At 43.8% G+C, this 22,710-nt stretch overlaps 1 protein-coding gene across 6 annotated transcripts in view; it reads left to right on the top strand.

Moving 5' to 3' along the window:
* Nucleotides 1-22,710, top strand: part of meis2a (Meis homeobox 2a) — a 275,413-nt gene that overhangs the window by 200,130 nt on the left and 52,573 nt on the right. For 5 of the 6 annotated variants that reach the window (XM_041812277.1, XM_041812279.1, XM_041812280.1 and 2 more), the window contains one exon: nucleotides 16,809-16,954. In XM_041812277.1, the coding sequence (XP_041668211.1) occupies nucleotides 16,809-16,954 (146 nt within the window). The remainder of the gene's footprint in view (nucleotides 1-16,808; nucleotides 16,955-22,710) is intronic. The other variant, XM_041812278.1, reaches the window with a different exon arrangement.

Here is a 22,710-nt window from a genome sequence, read left to right as displayed (position 1 = left end):
CACATGATTATAAATGTGCTTCTGAAAATTGCACATGTGCCCGTGGCCTGTTTTCTTGAAAGCGCTGGTATAATTGCACATAGCCCTATTGCACTGAATTTTGCATAACCGACTTGTTTATACATGCATTATTGCACAGGGATAGCATGCATAGGTATATACATCTTGAGACAAATATCACCTGACCCACCAGTTAAGAACCACTGCACTACTTTATGTATCAGCAATCAAAGTGTTTTTAAATAGGCTATTCTGGGATCAGCCCAATTGCTAATTTTTACAATTACAGGACACAGGACAGTCAACAAGGCAACACACACAAAGTTTGAAAAAAGTTTTATACACAAAATAGACACATTTGTAATTAGTTCTTGCAATAAACAGGGTTGTTTACAGTAGGTGGGACCACAGGTAGAATACAGTGAGCTGTAATCTAGTAATCTTCACACCAAGTGTGTTCAACCTGTAACTATTATCATAAGTGTTTCCAGCTGAGTCAAACACAAGCCCAAACTTCCTGATGAGGATAACATTGCTAGTGGTAACTCAGTAAGCTAACATGTGCAACTGTAGCCTCACTGCTAACATGTAAGCTTCATGTTAGTCAGGTGTCTGTTGTGAAAACAGTGCAGTGTGTCAGTGGGATGGTTTGTTGGGAAGGGGCAGGGCCATTGTTGAAAGCCGAGAAGAGTTGCTGTGGAAGGGGGAGAAAACACGGTACAGAGGGGATACTTTCATGATCCCATTAGCATAAGAGAGGCTAAATTATTCATGCGGAGTGCTTAATCTATGGGGAAAAGTATAGTTAATGCACATAGTTTTAAAATGGATCTCTCCCTGCCCCTGCTCTAACACCAGATTCTTGCTGGATTCAGCATTCGCGGGCATTTACGGGAATGGCTGTCACTCTCCCTCACGTACACTCACACAGACATTGTATGTGTGGCCACTTTTGCTTAAGCGCCGCTGCACTTCAAGCTGTTTCGAGGGGCTCTGCTCTCAGGCTCATCCCCTCTATCCATAAGTCTCTCTCTCTTTCCATTTATTCCTCAATCTCTCTCTACCTCTCTTTCTCCCAGCCCCCTCTCACCCCTCTGTCTCGCTCCCTGTACCGCAGACTACCTGGCCCTCATCCAAAATGTGATTAAAGAGAATGATCAGCTCCCTCAGCTCCCTCCTTCCTTCCTCCCTTCCGCTCTCTCTCTCTCGCCCTTTTTCATGTCTCACTGTCTTTCCCCTGACCCTGTGTTACATTTGTTGAGTCTAAAGATCATGAGAAAGAAAAAAAACATATAAAAGCTGCAAAGGAGGTCTTAAAGGAGTCTACTTCCAGTAACTTTGCCCTCTACCCACAGCATCACCACCACTTTCTGCCTGACCATCTTCATCCTCTTATCAGCTCCACCTCTCTCAGCTCTGGCTCTGGGGCCTGGTCCCCCTGGTCAATAGCAAGGCGCCCATAAGGGAGGATAAAGGGGAGAGCTTTCTGGGAGCCAGCCAAATGGGGGCCCCTTGGAGGTCAGGAAAATCATGGTTCATTGTAAAGTTAGCAAAGAAAAATAATTAAATTGTGGAATAAAGATGAAAAATGGTCAAACATTGATTTATAGTGGCAAAAACTGGCAGAAATGAGTGGTGAAAAGTGGAAATCAAGTGGCAAAAAAGGGTCTGAAGTTAAAAAATGTTGCTAAAAGTTGCAAAGAAATGGCTATTAGTCGCAAAAGTGGGCAGTAAAAATGGTGAAAAACGGTTAAAAAGTATCAAAAGTGGGTTATAATTGGCAATGAGAGGTTAATAGTGGCATAAATGTTGGTTTAAGTGACAAAAACAGGGATAAGCAGTGGATATGGGTTTTAAAAAAAGTGGCAAAAATGGGCTGTAGAAATAATGAAAAGCAGCAAAAATGGATTTAAGGGGGCAAAAATGGCTATGTGTGGTGAAAATGGGTGGTAGAAATGGTGAAAAGTGATTAAAAAGTTGCAAAAATGGTTAAAGTTGCAAAAAAGGCTAAGGGCTAAGTAGTGAAAAAGGTTATAAGTAGTAAAATTGTCTAAAAGTGGCTAAAATGGTTTTGATGTGGAAACAGTGGTGATAAGGGGTTAAAAAGTGCCATGAATATAATAGCTTGACACACTTCTCAGCTACTATCCAACACACATGCATTGATACTATCAATAAATCACATCTGAGGAGGGCCCATCCACTGGGTTTTTCAGGGGCCCAGCCAATTCTGTGGGCGGGCCTGGTCCATAATCATGAACAGGCCCTCAAGCCTGACCCAGGCCTAACCCAGCCTGGCCAGGCTTGGGTCCTACGCAGCAGGAAAGGCACATTAACTGGGTCAGCCTAATGTGCAAACTAATGTTTGGAGAACATAGGGAAAAAATTACCTAGATTATTCTGACAGCAGCTGAGGAGAATGTCTGTGTTGCGCCATTAAGGGAGAGCTTGGGGGAGACATTTTTTCTTTTCCTTCTTTCTTTTTCTGCTCTCTGTCTTTCTCTGAGGAAGAACAGATAATCTTTGGGGTGAGTTCATTGTGATTAAAAAGCCAAAAGGAAGAGCTGTGGCAAGGAAATAATCATGATTGAACCAAAGTGAAAGGAAGGAAGTGACTTTTCTGTCTTATACCCAAAGGCTTGGGCCAAACACAAAGACTGACTGCATTTCTGTTGTATCAGTTCATTGTACAGAGGGTTTACACACCCATGTTCCATTGCTGATTACTCCAGAGCTTGTGGTGATGATGAGGAGTGCACAGGGGTCTGATGTAATATGGCTAAAAGGGATTTGAGCGCGTGCCCCACAGGGCATTTCCACGTCCATTAATGCTGCCGCTGCTGTATTTTCACAATGATGACAGTGCTTCTGTTCTTTAAAGGGAGAGTGTTTTCCCAGGAAATTTTCCGTCTTGTTTCAGCACGCTAGCCTGAAGGGGGTCAGCCAAGAAGTCACCCTTTAGAGGTGATAATCCAATTGCTCTAGTCCTCACCAGATTTGTTTTCCCCTTGTCTGGCACTGTGTTTGCGTGTGTGTGTGTGTTTACAGAGAGTGTAAGCATGCGTGTGTGGATGTAATAGACATAGAATGAGATTCAGGGGCAGCAAGATGCCACCGGTTCTCTTCTGTGTCCAAACCCCGGGCCCCACTCTAGATCAGAGAGAGGTTACGGAGGCCAAGCCCGTCAAAGGCACACCTGCAGGGAAACTCCAAAAAGCTTGACTGCCAGCTTACACCAGCCCGTTTAAGGTGTGCTTATTTGGAGTTTAACCCCGACTTCAAATGTCCTTTTGCTCTCTCCCCCTTTGTGTTTGACCAATGGGCCTTGTGCTCTTTTACTTTCTTTCCTTTCTTCTGCCTCCCTTGGCTCTTTAATCTCTTCCACCACCCCCACCCTCCCAATTCTCCTCCCCCTAATATCCGAACCCCACATCAGAGCTAAAAGGTCCCTCCCAAAAGACGGCAAGCGGAGTGGCTTAGCGAGGCCGGCTACAGCTTCTTCACTTGTTGTTTTTTTTTTTTCCTGTGGAGTTTACACACTGCTCGAGTATGAGAGGATACCCTACAGGTAGTGCTTTCACCATGCTGCCACCGTCCAAGAGAGTGGGTGGATGATAAAGGAAGTGTGTTACAATCCGAGTTCTTCTTCTCTGCCGCTGATTTTCACGCGCACATCTTTCACGTTTATGCAAAGCTTTTGAGGGCATTATGCAAGATAAGCTCATTTTCTAGTCTGATTCCCACTCTAGTACATGCTTTAATGACTCTTAAAGCCAAGGGCTGCTTTTTTAGGCATAATAGCACTCCCGCAGTCTCTCAGTTTCCATGTAGCTTTTTCCACACCTGATCACTTTTGTTCACCCATTTTATGGCTATTGGGGAGCAGGCGGAGGTGAGCGATTTGACAGTGGTTAGTGCCATGAGCCCTAATGTTTATTGGAAGCGAGCGTCTAATAATTTTTGATTACCCCAGAGGAGGTATTAGCCATGTTAGTCAGCAAGGATAATTTTCTTATTTACATGCCCCAAGCAGTGAGCACTCTGAAGGAACACTGGGGCTAAATGCGCAACAAAACGAATCAAACATGCCAAACGAGATGCTCCATCCTGGCTGGCTGCAGGGCTGGAGCTGAGAAAACCTTCATTATGCATTTACCATAATTCATTTAGAGGGTTATCAATTTGCAGAATACAGAGGGATATGTTTGGAGGGGGAAGCGAGAGCACCATATCAAACGAAGGAAGAGAAAAAGGAACAAGGGAATGCGAGATGAAAAGGAGTAAGATATTCAAGGATAGCTCAGTGCCTGGATTTTGAAAATGTTGTTCCAATTACACACTTTTCCATGTTTTCAGGCACATGGTAAATGCTGCAATCTCTTCTCTTTTACCAGTGTCACGCTCCGCCCCCTGCAAAAAAAGCACAAGCTGATTTCCTTGTAATGAAATCCATTTGGCGCAGGAATTCTCTTCAACGCATTGAGATCGAGACTATATAGATGTTCAAATATTGTCGTTCTGTTCATTTAAGGCGGCTCTTTGTTTGGCTTCTGCCCTGCTTACTCAGTGTGGAGCTCAGGACAGTTACTACATGTTTTCATTTTTTTCTCTCCTGGCAACACAGAGAGAAGAAAAAGACCTTTAAAAGCATCTTTTCCCTCCGCCATGCAGGCAAGGATGACTAAGGCCCCCATTAGAACAATTGGAGGAAACTTCAGGAGACGGGGAGTGTTTAAAAGAATGAAAGCAGCCAGAAAACAGCACTATCTTGTGATAACCAGTGCTTTCTTTCATTATCTAAACACACCAAAAAATCCTCCACCTTGGAAAAAATTGCACTCATTCAAAAATAAAACAATGAAAACAGAAGCGAGACACAAAAAGAAAAACATTTAACATTTTCCAAAGTGAGAGGAGGGGGAAAGCTGCATTGTTTAGTACGAATGCTTACTCCCAGGGATGCAGTCCTTAGACAACTGAGTGTCTGCAGGAGACATCTGTGAAGCCTGACCTTGTGACCCCGGAAAGAATGCTCTTAAGGTGGGGGGAAAACTGCCTTTACCACTGCATCATGGCCTACAGGATAGCCCAGCAGCCGCACAACAAACCACTGCAGAAAACAACAACGGCAGACCCACAGTCGATGAAAAATGAGGAAGAGGCTGCAGAAAAGGGAAAGCTAGCATGAGGGAGGAAAAAGCAAGGATACTGTAAATGTAAAGGAGAGAAAAAAGCCAGATAACGGGTGGAAAAAACACAGACGGACTGTGCCTCACAGGCCTGGCTGTCTCTGACTCCTTTGGCCCCTCCCATGAGATCATTTTTATCCTTTATGAGTCAAAAGGAAGACCAGCTGAAAATGAAAGGTTACACAAGCCAGAGCCCGAGCCCTTCGGAGCGAGAGAGGAGAAGATCCCCGCTGCAAGGGCCCTGCTGCTATTCAAAGCACCTGCCATTGTGTGGGCGCCCATCCAGGCCTATTGTTGTGCAGAAATTAGTCGTGCTCCCTTTGGTTCCCTTCGGCTCCAGAGGCATGCGGCGGACCCCCTTGTTGTTTTGGGTTCAGATACGTGGTTGGATAGATGCGTGGCCCCGGCTACCATCACCACTGGCTGTGGCCCTTTGCCCTCTCTCCCTAAGCACAGTATCATTCTCATGTTTTTGTTCACTTCTCAGGCCAACATTCCTATAGTTTTCCTCTCTCTTGTCTTTTGTACTCCTCTTCTCCTTTGGTGTATATGCTTATTGTTCTTTGGAGCACCCTCATTATACCCATGGTTATATTTTAAGGGCCTCTGTCTTTGATTCTGGTCTCGTGGGGAGCGAGTGGTTGGCTGGTGGGAGCTGTAGGGCCTGCCCAGCTCTCAGGGCTCCCTAGCCGGCGTCTCGGCGAGTGGGGCTTGGGGGTACTGTCGGGGCTGGGCAACTGGCGCAGAAAGGCTGGTGCTACAGCTAGTGCAGGGGGTGGATGTGAGGGGAAAATTGAAAAGTCAATAATGAAGGCCGCACAAAAAAATAAAAAAAAGAGAAGCAGAGGGTGAAACAAAAGGAGATGGAGAGCTTCAAAAAGCTGAGAGCTATAGAGCACTGCTAATTAATAGCATCAGAGGAAGAGCTGCTTTTCTTCTTCTCCTTCTTTCTGGAACTTTAATGCCGCATAATAACTTGCAAGGAAAGGCGATTTAGAGTTCAGGTTGTGAGTAAGGTCCATCGTACTGTCAGACCATCAAACGGTAGTCATGTTTTATGAGGGGAAGATGGATAATGTCTCTTTCATGAAATGAAAAGCAAAGTCAAAATTGCACTGAGGTTGCCAAGAGAATAAAAACACTTTATTTTGTAATACTAGGCTGTTGATTCAGTCTGTAGATATTTATAATGCTGTTATTTTCCAGTGTCTAAACGCCCGTAGTAGTCAATAATAGACCATTTCTAACTTTGTGTACTTTTATCTGTGAATGTAGAGGATCTGATATTTAAAACAGGTTAGAATTTATAATAAACCAAATGATAAAACATACATCATGTTACTGAGGACTGTAGTGGTTGTGCAACCATGTCTCTGTCTTCTATGCATTACTGATCAGTTTTATTTTATTATTATATTTAATTTCTACTAGTTTAAAGAGACCAAATCTATAAAGTGCTTGAACTTGAAATCAAATTTCTCTAAAGTGGTGATAAATGAAATTGTATCATGGTATATTATGGATGGTTGATTAATTTTATTTATTTAGTTTGATCCATTACTAAAGGTTGGAGGCAATCAAGTGTATGAAATACTTGACCTCCAAGACTAATTTCTCTGAGGGGGGAATAAAAACTATCATAATGTATGATAGCGTACTGTTTCAAATCGTATCGTGTCTTATTATATTTAATTGTTATGTATTTTTAATCGTCATATCTTATGGTATCATATCATACTATATCGTATGGTATTGTATCATATCAAATCAATTGGAATGTTGTCATAACTTATCCTATCTCACCATATCATATTGTTTGGTATCGTATCATATTGTATTGTCATGTGTTGTAACATATAGTAACATATCGTATCTTATCATATCTTATTGTATATACCATATGGTAATACAAGATAACATATAGTATCATATTGTATTTTACCGTATTGTATCTTACTGTATTATATCGTATCGTACTGTATCGTACCGTACTGTTTCCTATCGTATCGTATCACATCTTACCACAGTGTACCCTATCGTACCCTATCATACCTTAGTATCCTATCGTATCATATTGTATCATTTCGTATCGTACTGAGTCAATTGGAATGCCATCATATCGTATCATATTGTAGTGTATTGTGGATGGTTTATGGATTTTATTTATTACTACCAGTTGGAGGCAGCCAAATGTATAAATACTTGACCTCCAAGACGAATGTCTCCATGGTGATAGTAAAAGATACCGTAATGTATTGTAATTGTATCAAATCAGATCAAAGCAGATCTTATCCTATAGTGATGTGTCGGATTGTTTCAGATTGTATCTGATCATATTGGATCTTATCTCATTTAGTTATCTTAGATTGTTGTTTGATTTTAAGTTGCTTTAAAAATGTATGGAACTAATTGGAGTCAGCCAACTGTATGCAGCCTTTGAACTCCAAGGAGACAATAAAGGGTGTCGTATCACATCGAGTTGAAGAGCATTGTATCTTTTTCTATTATATTATATTGATCTGATCAGATTGTCATGTCATATTTTGTCATTCAACTAAATTAGTCCATCAATACGTGGATAAATTGTCTAATAGAATTTAATAGAGGCATGCAAAAATGCAAAGCTTTAGCATTGCGATCCTTTTAGACAGTCAGTGTAGTCAGTGTAACTGTGCATTACTGTACGTAATTATCAGTATGCATGTGCATATTCTCATTTCTAACTATATTACTTTTTGTTCAACTCAGATTTTTCACTCAGCCAATCAAAATGTAGCTTTCTTTGTGGTCAATGAGGCAGAGGGATGGTAGTATAAACCCAGGTTGTGCAATTTGTATTTTTCCCAGCAGTAATAGTCTGCTCTCACTGTTCCTGCCATACCAATTTCCACTGCCAACAGCTGTCAAGCCCCCAAAAATCAAAATTAGTGCCATGGAATTGGCGCCTTAATGAAATGACCTGCTGGATTTACCTTAAGGAGCAGGGTGGACAGTCAATACTAGCCACGTCAAAACCCCTCTCTCTGCATGCTGCGGTCCCATTAACGAAAGGAAATAGTCTCGAGTAAATGTATTAAGCACTACTTCCACCTTTCTAATTATATTTTCCCCTTCTCCTTTCATAATTCATTCACTCTTTCATTAGTTTTTAATATTGAAAAAGGCTTCTGACTGGTTCTTCTTGTCTCATGGGGTCACCAATTATTTGTCAGGATGTATTAGATGAATGTTAAAGTAGTCGGTGTTGTGTATTAGGGATTAATGTAGCTTCCCATTAGGGCCAGGACCACTGATGAGTGTTTTCTGCTGCTGTTTTAGAACAACATTTCCTTCATATTGTGCAGAATACTGCTGCATTTCACTCAGAGCTTCCTCCGCCTCTCCTTCCTATAGAAAAGAGGTGAATGTGTGCCAAGGCCCAGCGGAGGACACTGGGCCCTGGTTATTGACTTGTAAAGGAGCTGGTAGGTGAGGGGTCTTGACAAGACATGAGCGGCTGACTCTCTTGTAAAGCTGTATCTGATTTCTCTTCTAGTTGGCTCCCCAGAGAGAGACGCTTTACCCTCTGTTGATCAGACTCTTACTCACAGCAGTATGGAAAAATGCAGCAATAAAAAGAATGAAAGAGTAGTTTTGTGAGAGGAGACGCTCTCGTTCTGTATGCCGTGGTTCCCCTCTGTAAGGGCGAGAATAAAAACGAGGGAGGAGGAGGAGGGAAGAGAAGGAATCAGCTGAGATGTATGCGAGTGTACATGTGCTGTGTTGTGTCGGTAAACCTTCAAATTTCGGGGAGTGTACCGTGGAGCTTTCAGAAAACAGCATGTGTAGGAGAGGAAGGAAGCAGAGGATTGTATCAGACAAAGCTGGTATCAACTCAGTGAGAGCCTCGCTCCTCTCAGATCTGACTAATTTATGAGGGTAAACTGCGCTGGCAGTAAGAGAGAGAGATGCAGGTGGAGGGAGGAAGTTTTCATTGACTCTCTCGAGCAGGCCAAGCCAAAGCCCCAGGAGGGATCTCTCTCAGTTTGAACTTTATCAGGGGCTACGCTTAATCAATACGCTATCGGAAAAAGAATTAATTACTAAAGCAGAATAAAACAGCTGCATTTTAAACCGAGGATTCATCAATTCTGTAATCTCTTGGTTACAGCTCAGGTGTCAGGAGGATCATTTCAACTCCATGTAATGAGGAACAGTGGGAGTATACCCTAGCCCTCTCTTCTTCTCCTTTTCTGACCCACCCCCCTTCAATCCTATACTATCCCTTCTCCTTTTTTGACTCTCATTTTCAGTCTACCTTCTCAAAGACTTACTGTAACCCTCCTCCTCTCCTCCCTTCCCACCAAATTCCTGTCTTTGCAGGGATGGGACGTAAGGGTATTAAACTTGAAATCTCTGGTGTGAACACTGACTGGAACGGGACATTCCCGCTGCTTTGGTCATCAAGCCGGACATTCCTCCACTGGTGTTGTGACAGAGGGGGGCGAATGATGGAGAAAGTTGTTTAAAAAAAACTAGAGGAGAAGGACAATAAAAGAAGATTGGCTGAAAGAGAATAAAAATGCAGCCTTTATCAGAATAACCTTGGCCGTGCTGCTGCCACGAATGCTGCCACAGCCCTTGACCCCGAGCCCAAAGCCTGTAAACGGACTGTCCTTGACTCCACATAATGGGGGATTTCAAGGCAGGTTGAGAAGGGGTTATGGGTGATGAATTGGGTTTTTAGTGAGCTCATTAGGAAGCCAAACAGAGTTTAGACTGGCGGAGCGGGGCAGCAGCGCAGTAATCAGTTCTGCTCGCTTTGTTCCCTGCCTCCAGGACATTTGTGTGAAAAAAAAAAAGCGAGAGCAAGGAGAAAAAAAACTTCATGGCATTTGGCTGATGAGAGGCTGCTGAGCAGAGGCTACAATCTGATGGTTGACTTGTTGATTTATAAACCTTTTAATCCATTTTACTCTACCAAACCCTCCAGCTCTGTGTAGAAAGCCCACATCTCTGTTCCTTTGATGCCACTGTCCATCAGGTGTGGCAAAGATGTCTGCAATAAATCCAAGTCAGAATTACAAAAACCGTGTTTGTTTGTTTGGTTTTAGGTTGTAATTGAGGGTAAGAGAATCAGTGCTGATGCTGTAATCGCCTCAAACAGCAAAAGCTGTTCCGAATCACGTAAACCACAATGTTTGAAAAACGGCGACCTGCACGCATGTGCACTTTTTACGCCTTTAGGTAGAAGAATCTGAGATAAAATAGTTCTCAGCGGGGATTTTAAAGCCATTTCTAAAGCATGTGCATGTCTTTGTTTTCTTTTGCTCTGTTTTCGCTGCAGACGAAGTCATATTCTGAGAGATGAAAAAGTGTGGAATCAGCTTGTTTTACTAATGATCATGCTGGTATCAATTCAACACTTGCTTTTGGGAAATACCTATTCTTTAATATTTAATCAGCATCAAACCTGAGGACTCAGGTATGCTTTTTTGTTGTTGTATCGTAACGATTATGAATAATAGAAGGAGTAGCTTAAATCGAAACAATTTTACCTCCAATAGCAAAAGCTGCAGCTGTTACCTCTTTGGTGAGAGAAGGCAGGAGAATTGGTACATTTGTTTATTAAGGTCCAAAGTGACTGAGGTTACCTGCGAGACCAATTAGCCCCATTCGATTTGGATTCTATATGTGGAGATGCAGCGGCAGTGCCGGAGCGCATTGGGGGGGGGGCAGGGTGGAGTTGTCAGGGAGGCAGAGAGTGTGAAATGTCTGGTGAAGACCCAAAAGCCCTTCATTAGCCACTGATCCCTGTCTGCTGAGTGAGGAGCAGTCATGGGCATCACAGCTCCCTTTTAGTCCCCCCACCACTTCCCCCAAAAAAAGAGAGAGAGAGAGCTGGGTGAGAGGGAGAGAGGAGGGTAGTCCCCCCCCATCCCCTGCAATTTAGCCCTTTGCCATTCATGCAAATTGGGTCCTGACATCTGCAACAGCCTGCCTCCTTTTCTTTTATACATCTTTATTCCATCGCTTTTCTTTGCCTCCTTTTTCCTCTGCAAATAAAGGCCTCCCTTTGGATTGCAGAGACTCGTCCCAGCTGACACACATCCATTTGAACACATCTGTGTAGAAGTTGCGCTTCTTTATGTTTTAAGTACTTTAATGTGAGAAAATCATGTGCAAACTTGTGGTTTAATAAGGAAATTGTTGCTGCAGATAGAAGGTTAATTGCACCCAGAGCGGGTCCAGTTTACAGACTTGGATGATGTGCATACTCAGCGCAACTAGTGCTAAATTTTAGGTTCTTGGCACATGATAATCTTATGAAAGATCAAGCGAGTTCTGGGCAGTGACTCTGGAGAAAAAGGCAGTAACCAGGCAGCCCCTCCTTCCCCTCCCTCTCCCTCCTGGATGCACTACTCCTCTCTGGCTCCAGGGGAGAAGCTGAAAGGGGAGGGTGGCTTTGCTCCAGCCCTTATTTTGGGTTAAAAGGTAAAATAGCCTAACTGGCTGTTAAAAAACACCTCCAACCCTCACCCCTTCTCCTCCCTTCTTTCAGCTCCCTCCACTTCACTTCAGCCTCGCCCTCTTCAGTTAGGGATGTGCTCAGTGGGGTCAACGCCGTGCCTGTGAGAGGAGAGAGGCCTTGTATCGGTAGAGAGGCGATAGTTATCTTCAGCATTCCAGGGATGACAGAGAGATATCTGCCTGATGGCAGGGTTAGGGGGCTTAGAGAAGGGGCGGAGAAGGGAGGGCAGGAGAGGAGGTACAGGAGTTGTTGAGCAACTACCCCCCCCCTGCACACACCTCCCTCTCTTCTCTCTTTCTTACTGCCTGACTGCCTCGCTTCCCTACACGTAGAGAAAAAACCCATCTAATTAGAAGCTCTTATTCCACTTCATTTAAGGGAACACTTAATGATGTGTTTTTGGGAGGAAGACAACTACACATTACTTCTCATGCAAAAGGAACCGCTCAGTCGTAGCACTCAGGATGCAGATACAGCTGTGTTTGAGATGGAGGGGTTGTCCTTGTTTCCTCTGGGATATCATAGCTGGTGGAAGAGAGAGGAAAAAGTGGCCACCTTTACCAAGAGAGGTGGGGGTAAGGAGAAGGTGGAGCAGGGAGACTTGCTGAAGGAGAGAGTTTGGTGTAATTGCTCTGACAGGTTTTAGGGCTGTTAATGACTCCGGCCTGAGCGCTACCAATTTGTCAGCATGCTTGCTGTTTACTAAGCTGTTGTTTTATGGTCCAGTGCAAGGGGCTGCTGCTTGTTTAAGCAAAGATCAGGAAATAATCAGCGTAAAAAAACACTGGCTGCTACTAAAACAGCCCTCATCTACTGTATGCATCCAAATGAGTGCAGTAAACCATATGGTGCGGTCGCACAAACGCCCCTGATGGGTTACTTACTGTTAGAAATTGGACGCTCAAGTGTGTGTTTTATCATTAAAGGGATTATGTTCTACTCGTTAGCACTCGTCTGTATGTTACGTGAGTGTGAAGCATATTGCTAGCATGCGGCTATAGCTAGAGGAGCTGTAATCCCCAGAGCAACAGAGGGCCGGCCATTCCTCTAGTGTGAATAGAGCCGCTATGTGTTTGTGTGTATGTGGAGCATGTGGTCCCAGAGCCGGCAAAGACCCCTTCGTAAATCCAGAGTAAATAAAAGGGGTAACCAGACGGACAAAAGAGGAGCCCCCACTGCTTCTCTCATTCGCTGCCATTTGGGGGGGACTGAATGTGCTAAACGCCGCTTATGTTGGCTGAAAAGTTGAGGAGAAAAAGAGGGGAAAGGGAGGCTTTAAATCCCCCTCTTCTTTTCTCTTCATTCTCTGTGGCCAAGCCTGCAGGGCTAGAGGTGGTGTTAAAAAAAGAAGGGGAGGGTTGGAGAGCCCGGTCACTATAGCGTGCTAAGGTGGAGAAGGCCAAAGAGAGCTGCTACCAGCTCTTAGCTTCTGTTCCCCTTGTGCTCGTCTTTCCTCCTAACTTTTCTCCCCTCGCCTCATTTGGGTGAGCTTGGGTGAACATGCCTGACTAGTTTGGGCTGACAGCGGGCTTGGGGGGTCTGTTGTAATTAGTCACTTTAACCACAGCTTCCATAAGCCACTGCCTCTACATTCTTGCTTCATTACCCTGAAACAAATGCAGGGGCCTCACTGTGCAAAATCACTGCACGGCCTTCAGAATAAAACACACAGCATCTTATGCTTGTCTAGAGGCTTTGAGGACGTATATGCGTAGTGTAGGGAGCAATAAGTCTGGAGTGTTATTTTATAACTAATCATGATTGGGTTTTCCAACTATTGACAAGTCATTATTCATTCATGCACAAGTTTATAGAGCTGCAATATATATGTTACTCGCAGTCATATCCATAATGCTTCCAGGACTGACTAGACTGTAGTGGCTCCCTGAGGGGCACGTAGACATGAGGCATGATCTCCAAAGTCATTAGGCCTCCCCCGGATTCCACCTTTTTTCTCTCTGCAGACTGCAGGACACTTTGTGTTCTTTGTGCGAGAAATCCTAAAGCGACCCTGAATATGCCAACACAAGATAAGCAGAGTTGCAGCGTGTTTACAGTCCTTTCCCAACCCGTTAATGAGCTCAGCCCTGAGACCAATTTACTTACAGGGAGATATATCTGAATGCATTTTTAATAACCACCCAGTGGTGATGAGAGAGGGGATGCATGTGAGCGTAATGTGCTCTCCGACTTGTTTGTTTGCTCATTCACTCCCTCACCCTCTTTGCATCTGGTCATTGTCTTCCATCTCGCCTGATTGCGCTGTCTTGTTCGTTTTCTGCGCTTATGAAATTATGCACAAAGTTTCATTGCGAGCACTTTAAGTCAAGATATTGCCAGAGTGGAAGGAAGGAAAAGGAGGGAGACAGAAAGAGAGTGGGGGGAATGGGAGAGGAGGAGAAGGGGGGGGCTGTCTTTTTTCCGTCTCCAAGGGCGCTGCTTTTCCAAAAGTGCCTGGGGCTACACTCCTGCACCTCGGCTCCCTCAGGCCTTTCGGCTGCCTCCTAATAGCCAACCCCCATCTGTGTCACATGGCCAGATGATGGGACGCTTCCCCCTGCTCGGCCCTGTACTTTTTTTCTTTCCCCATCTTTTTTTCAGAGTGCACATCCACACAGGTTAGAATGGCAGAGTTGCCAGGGAACAGTCAGAAGCCATTAGCGTTTGGGACAATTTGCCCTGCAGCGTTCCTTCTCTCGCTCATAAGAAAGGAGTGGGGGTGGATGCAAAGCACCAGCTCTCCTTTAGATGTAATGAGGTTGTGCAAGTTGGGCCCTCTTGATTCTTTTTCTACTCCTTCTGTTCTTCCTCCTCCTTCTCCTTGATCCTCTCTTTCTTTGTTTCTCCCTTTTAATCTTCTATCCACAGTTGATTTTGCTGCATTTTCTCTTAAGAAAGCACGTTAAAGTCAATAAATCTCATCCACACTGTACACAAATTCCAAACATGTCTAATCTGTGCACACATGACCACGCATGTGAGAGAAAGACACAGGGACAGAGGAGCCGAAAGCCTTCGGAGTCCAGTTTCACCCTCGCAGGCGAGGGCAGGAGGCAGTGAGCATGCTGGGTAATGAAGTGACAGGTCAGTCTGTAAATACGCACGGGTCGCTCCGGCCCTGGCCAGGGGGGAGGCTATCGCATTGCAGTGAAAATGGAAACGTCAATAAAATTAATCTGCCAGCCTTTTGGCCACTGTGTGGTTCCATTGGATGAGCCTGACTGCTCACAGCAGGAGAGGGATTTGTGGACCGGCTCGAAAATCAACACAAAACCTTGCGGCGCACAAACAAACAAGCAAAGTGTGCATCAACATTATTCAGTGGAGCTCAAAAGCAGAGAAACAAGAGGAGGGTGGTTGAAATTCACAGCTCACTAGTTGTGTTGTTGTTAAAGTTTGGAAGCAAACTGGGGGAGTTCGGCTCCACTTCCGCTCAGGTCGCATTTCTCAGGAAACCCCTCACAGTCAGGGCAGCCCTACGTCCAGACCAAAGTTTATTGTTTTAGGCTTTCCTGAACAAGGATTCGTACTTAGCATGGGATTTACGGCATTTGTCACTAATGAATGCCCATTCTACGATTACAACACCCCTCGTCTGTGTCCCGGTTCCCATATGTCCTTCACAAGGGCCGCTGCTTCTTTAACTTCACACAGAGAGCGCAAAGTCTACACTTCTCTGTTTTCCCCTTTCGTGTGGCTCCACACTAATGATGTGGAAGGAAAACACAGTGCACAGAAAGGAAAGAAAGACAGAGAGAGAACAAAAAAGAGGGGGAGAACGGGGGGAGAAAAGGGAAAGAAAGTGGGGAAAGTAGTTAGAGGAGAGGGCCCCTGCTGTCCTTGTATTCTTCATTTATTTTGCATTTGATTACGCCACCAGTCGGATCCTTTTTCTTTCCCCCTTTTTAACGTTATTAGTTCAAATATTTATGCGAGATTAAGGCCTATATAGGTGCTCGTGATTGATGCCTCACCAAAAACAGGAGGACATGCGCGTCTGAATTTTGAGAACGTCAGGGTCCTTCCCTGCCTTAGTGGAGGAGTTTTTCAGATACATAATTTAGATGCCCTCAAGGAAGGCTTTCAAGGCATTTGTGCCCGGGGGCAAGAAAAAATAACTATGACTCTTAAAAGTAAATCATTTTTGCTAATGCACAATTAATGCAGAGGAAGAGGAACAAGAAAAAAGGCAAGGGACAAAGATGGAAACTTCGATTTTAAAAGGAGAAATCGTGCCGGGATATGTGCATGTTTTTTCCTCTTGAAATCAAACGCTGACGGACATTAATGCAGGCGAAGCCGCCGCTGGCCTGTCATGCTAATCATGTGGCGGAATGGGGAGGGGTTGCTGCAAGGGATGGGAGTGGGAGTCTGGGTTTGGGTCGGGGGGGGGGGGGGGGCAGAGGAGTCCATTATGTGCATCCAAGTACAACAATGAAGCACCCCAGATCACATCCCTACTTTAATACTTCTGCCGTGAATTATCAACGCCTTCGAGTTTTGTTTGTGTGTGCCTGTGCACGAAACATGAATGCATGAATGTCTGTGTGCTACTGTATAACTCCTTCCTGTCCCCTTTGGCTCTCTTCAAAAGATGAGGAAAAAAAAAGCTTTGCGTTATGTCAAGCATGCAAATTTAATTGAATTAATGACATGAGTCCGAGCGTCTTGTGTACGTGAAGGCTCCTTGTCTTTTTTTTGTCATCTTGCTCTATTTTTTTTGTGCCGTCCTCCTCCTACTGTAGAGCTGCTCTCGTAGCGTCCAAGCATAACATTTGAGTCATTAACCCTTATACCCCTCTGCCTTGCTCTGGGGTGTACAACATCTCAGCTAGGCCTCTGTGTGAAGCCCTCAAAGGCCATCTAAATCCCCCCTACCTCCGTTTCCTCCACTATACAGCCCTGGCTTTGCTCGGCCTCAGTACAGTGCTTTTGAATTCTTTATCTATGGTATTTGTCCATTTATCCATCTTTCATAAGCCTTAAACTCAGCTTTGTCTGCCTGTATCTCTGAGAATTTTTAGATCAGGATTTTTTTATACTATTCTGAGTCATTGCAGTGCAGTAGTGTGGGATGTTATTTAACCCAGGGTTTGGTTTCCGTCCAGGAGATGGCTTAGACAACAGCGTTGCATCGCCTGGCACAGGGGACGACGATGACCCGGACAAGGACAAGAAGAGGCAGAAAAAGCGTGGCATTTTCCCCAAGGTGGCCACTAACATCATGAGGGCGTGGCTCTTCCAGCATCTCACGGTAAGCGCAGACTTTACTTTTCTGGAAAACACTCACAAAATCACACCCACGCTCACAGCTGTCACAAAGTTGGTGGCGCAGTGATGCTCACCTGTCAGACACCTGTCAGAGGGACACAGTGGACAGGTCAATCTAATCAGAGTGGACTGTTTGCTCTGCTCAGCACATTCACAGTTAGAGACAGACAGCCCAACAATGACATTTACCTGGTATGAGATGCACTGTTTGTTTGGCTTGGAGAAGAATGTTTTTCCTGGGCAGCTTTAGTTTAGTGGGGGAAGTTAGAAACTCAAGTGGAGCACAGAAATTGGTCAAACTTTTATGTCTGAACACATGAGGTCAAACAGTTCTTATAGGAAGAGTTATTCTTTTGTATTTGGTGGCTAAAATGTGTTGCAAATGAAGTTTAAATGTTTTTTTTATAATTGGAATAATCACTCAGGCTGATTAACTTGGTGATTGTCTTGCTAATGCCTCAGCCTGAGATAAATGCTAATATCAAACGTGGTAAAGCAAACATGGAGGACAATCGATATCCTCAGCTGGCTGTCCTGGCTTGTGCTTTGCAGTTCAGTGAAAAATCCAGGGTGAAACTGGGTGAAATCCTGGCTGATGAGATAGTGTAGTTGTGAGCTTTAAAGTATGCATCATCTGGTTTGTAGTCCTACCCTGTCTGCTTGCTCTTAATGGTTATCATAGGTATTCAGCTGCGAGTAGCCTGATTTGGAAGCAAAACTACCAAACATGTTTGATTTGTATGATTCCAGATTGTAAAGGCTCAATTCCACCACACTTGAGGTTTGTTTGGACAAATAATATGTTGCCTCCAACCTAAAATAAACCCTAAAATCATGCATTATATACACTGTGTTCCAAATTATCATGCAAATACGATTCCAGTTAAACAAATATTTCAGTTGTGCTACTTCTCCTTTCAGTTTCCATCACAGACATCAATCTCAGACAGGTGTGGTCATTAATTTGCCAGGTGAGCCTAATTAAAGGGAAACTACTTAAGGAGGTTGTCCAGATAATAGCTTAAAATTTTTGAGTAAAAATCTTACATTGACTGCCAATTATATAGACTATTTAGGAAAAAATGAACAGAAAAAGTATATGCATGATAATTTGTAACACAGTGTATAACCAGGATAAGGTGTAGTGAAGGGTTAGCCATTCATAGCTATGTGGTAAAAAAGGCATGTTGGTTTGTTGTTTTTGCATTTGTCCGTCTGTCTTTTGTCTGTTTGTGTCACATGTCCCCCCACCCTCACTGATGTCAGGACATTATCAGAACATCAGGCAGTATTGATTTTGCAACACAGGTCAGATTTCAGGAGGAGGTGGCCATGCAAGGACACATAAGCTGCTCCCTGAGCACGTGGCTCCATGTCCCAGAGACAGAGGGACAATATAAGATGAGGAAATAGAAAAGATGTGGAGAATTCAAGATGGTCAGATGCACCCCTCCCTCTTCCCAACCCCTGCCCTCTGTACCCTGATTACCTAACCAAAACCCCAAGTACTGTGTGGCCAGCAAATACGGCCTAATTGAAAGGGCTGTAAATCCATTACATATTGGTCAGGGATAATCAGGAGTGCTTTAATCACTTTTATCTATTCAGGAGCACTGAAGCTGCAACAGCAAAGCCCTGAGCCTCGCAGGCCTTAGCGGCAGCTCCACCACGCCAGTCTGCATGCTTATTATTCTCATCATTATCAAAATGACTTCACAGCTGTTCACGGCTCCAGCGTTCCCTGACTGGAGAGCTCTCGCCGCCGTACACACATACACCAAGCTAATGCTAGGGGCGGTGTGAGCGTCTTTCTTTTTACTTTACTGTAGTTCCTTCTTTGATTTAAATACTGTCTTTGTGTATGAAGGAGTTAAACAAATAAAACTAAACTCTTCTTCTTGACGGCTTGCAGAAAATAAACACATCTACTTGAGCTCAAACTTGAAATTTTCTCAATTTTTCCTGGCTAAAGTTTCACAAAACCTCTGCAAACAAGGGAGTGACGCATACTGAGCTTTGAGAAGAGCCGCCAACATTTCTTTTTAGAATTGTTCTAAAATTGAATTGAAAGAAAAGGAGGAAAAGAACCCAATTTCAGGCACAGGCGCATTTTTCAGAGAGCCGCCTAATTCAGACGGTTAATTCAAGGCTCTCCTTTTCTCTGTCCCTTTCTGCTCCATCACATCCCCTGCTTGTAGATGTTCTCTCCAATCTTTATTTGTTTCTTTTGTGCGGAGCCCTGGCCAGTCTTGTACAAATAATAATCCCTCCCTTTTAACCTGCCTTCATTTCTCCACTGAGGAAGAGGACTAATTGAATTATCCCCCTTCTCACCGTCCAATTCTCCCACCCATAAACTCTCTCACTCAGTCTCTGCCGCTCTCTCTCACACACACAAACTCACACCCATTAGCCATTCTTCTTTCTTTTAATTTGTTAAGCAAATGTATTTGCTATTGCGCGATGCGTTTGTGCAAAGGGGCTGAATTCTTGGGGACTTTGGCCCCTGAATGGCCTATAGCGGCATTCTGCCATTCATGCATTCATTAACTGAGGGGTGAGGAGTGAAAGGAGCGGCCTTGTATTTTCTCAAACTGTGGGGCCAGCATGGAGCTCCTCTTGCATGAGCCGCAGGGGTCTCTCTACATATGTTCTCAACATCCAGCCATTGTCACATCCTCTGAAAGGCTCAAAAGGAGAGGACCCCCCCTTCACACGCAGAAAAACAACACAGGCCAGTAGTAACAACTGTTGGCTTTTGGATTCAGTATAACAAAATTGCCCTCTCTTGCACCCCTCCCACCCAGTCCTCACTTTATTTTGACCTCACCCTCTCCTGGGAGAAATGGCAACAAAGTTTATCAAAATTAACCATATTTCATTCTGTAACACTGGTGATTTTCCTAGCTGTATAATTTCCTGTCCAATTTAACACAGAATATTATTGCATTTAGCTGACTAGTCTAAAGTCAATAAAGTAACCTGATGCAACAGTAAAAAAAAAACAAAAAAACATTTTAATTCTTATTAATCTACACTCAGTACCCCATTATGACAAAGTGAAAACTGAATTTTAGAAAATTGTCCAAATCTATTAAAAATAAAACATGCCTCTCTATAGAAGACCCCACAGCTGACAATGCATATCAGGTTAAAAGCAAACCATGATGCCAAAGGAACTACCTGCAGAGCTCAGAGACAGGATTGCTGCACAGCACAGATCTGTGGAAGCCTGCAAAAATATTTCTTCTGCACAGTGGCATCCATAGTTCTCAATTTGAAGAAATCTGGCACAACCAGGACTCTTCTGAGAGCTTGTTGCCTGGACAAACTTAGCAATCAGAGGAGAAAGGCCTTAATAAGAGAGGTGACCAAGAACCAGATAGTCACTCTGACTGAGCTCCAGAGAACCTGTGTGGAGATGGAAGGACAGCCATCACTGCAGCCCTCAACCAATGTGGGCTTTATAGCAGAGTGGCAAGACAGTTTCCTATTGCAGAACACATGACGTTTTTTGGAAACTGTAAAAAAAAAAAAAAAAAAACCCTGCAGACTTTCACATGGGGATCTTTGCAGCTTAGTCAGAGTGACCACCAGATTGTTGTTCATCTTTCTTCCTGATTGCTCTGTTTGGCCAGGAGCCCAGTTCTTGGAAGAGTCCTGGTTGGTCCAGACTTCTTCCATTTGAGAATTCTGGAGGCCACTGTGCTCTTGGGAACCTTCAAGTGCAGCAGAAATATTTTTTTAGCCTTTTCCAGATCTGTGCCTTGCAACAATCCTGTCTCTGAGCTCTGCAGGCAGTTCCTTTGACCTCATTGCTTGATATTTGCTCTGATATGCATTGTCTGAAAAATCACACACACGCAAAAAAACACGTGAATTTCAAGTGTTTTGAAAAAGGCCTAAAAACTTTTGTCATTGTGATAGCTCAGTTTTTATTTTTAATAAGATTTGCAAACATTTCTAAAAAACTGTTTTGACTTTGTGGTGATGGGGTACTGAGTGTAGATTAATGAGAATATTTTTTTTTTTACTGTAGCATCAGGCTGCAACAGAAGGAAACAGAAAAAAATGAAAGGGGTCCAAATACTTTCTGAATGCACTGTAAATTCTGCAAACCAACTTCATTTTGCATCAGTAAATGTCACACTGTAATGATGCAGAGCTGGTTTGCAGTATTTAGCTAACATAATGCTCTGCCTTTGATCCATTTTACAAGTTAACATCCACATTCCTCACTGCTTTGGTTATGTGCATATGACCTGAAACAGTCTGGACAACTTTGTAGGCCTGAGCTAATAAAAATATTAATAAATAGTTGAACTCATAATTCTGGGGATCTCCATTTAGCTGGCTAATCACACACATCCCTCACCAACAGTCCAAACAATAGAGACACTTCTTTGTACTGTAAAGACCTCACAAAGATTCCTCCCTTATTATATAAAGAAGCTGACCTCATTTATGTGTAGCTCATACACACATGCAGCACTACAGAGCACGTGAGCCTGCAACCTTAAATGCCCTATATGTAATTGGCAAATGGCTGGATAGATCAGCTGCTGTAAGCTGGCAGAAGAGGGTCAGACAGTCTCTCACCTCCCTCCTTCTATCTATCCTCCCAATCTCTCTCTCTCTCTCTCTCTCTCTCTCTAATACCCTCCCTCCCATCCCCTCCCTCTCTCCCTCCCTCTCCATGAGTTCCTGGATGTCTTCCAGCCACATTAGGGGAAGGAAAATCCCAGACTGTTGGTATAAGCTTTTCAATACTACAGGGAGATTATGTTATCAGAAAGGTAAACTTCACTGTTAGGGGTAAAATGTTCTGTATGCACTTGAAAAAGCTGCAAGAATGGGAAGAAATAAAAAGACATGAAAGATGGGAGCTTTTTAGTCACCATTGCAAAAGGTGATGCCCTTTTGTTTGGCAAAAGCAAACACTAAACTCTACAATTAGCCCCTCGGTGCCCCTGGCCTTCCTTCCCTCTCACCCCCTGCTAGCCCCCCGCTAGCCTTTACTCACCCCTGTAAAGACAAGAGGTCGGCCTTGCAATGAAAACAGGAAGCACTCAAATCCAAAGATACCACTCTGAGCTCCGGCCTTGTCTTTTGACTAGTGTAAACCCTCAAACACCTATGAAAATAAATAGGGGACCTCAGGAGCAAAACCAGGGCCAGTTGAGAAGGTTGCACGCGTGGGTTTGTGGTAGCTCGAAGGAGAGAGGGGAGGTAGGGAGGGGGGTGACTGGTCAGTCAGATGGGTAAGTAGGTAGCTCTTTTAAGCATCAAGCGTCTCAGGTTTTTGTGCCGGGCCACCCTTTGGCCTGGGTGTTTGGGGAAATTCTGTTAAGCTGCTAAGCCTGGTGTATTGGTCCCCTGGGCTCCCTGAAAGGGAAGTGATATATCCCTTGGACATTTGGACAATCCTTTGAGTGTTTTTCAGAAGTAGAATTTTGCATTTGTGTTAGATCAGGCCTATTTTGAACTGTTTAAAGAAGTAAAAATTTTAACTCTACTTTAAACAAAGACATTGTAATTCATCTTTATGATAAACAGAAGCAAACAAGACAATTAAACAGTGTATTTCTATCTTTGTGGTATTTCATAATGACTTGTTGAGGAGTAGGTGTCAGACTAGATGATTTAAAGAAAGCCGAAGGAACAGACAGGTAGAATTTTTGTATAGAAGCTTTAAAAAAGTAAGGTACCAAGGAAGCTGCACAACTTTCAATTAAAAAA

This window comes from Cheilinus undulatus, linkage group 18 (genome assembly GCF_018320785.1).
Source record: "Cheilinus undulatus linkage group 18, ASM1832078v1, whole genome shotgun sequence".
NCBI lineage: Eukaryota > Metazoa > Chordata > Actinopteri > Labriformes > Labridae > Cheilinus > Cheilinus undulatus.
This window is presented reverse-complemented; position numbering and strand designations above follow the sequence as displayed.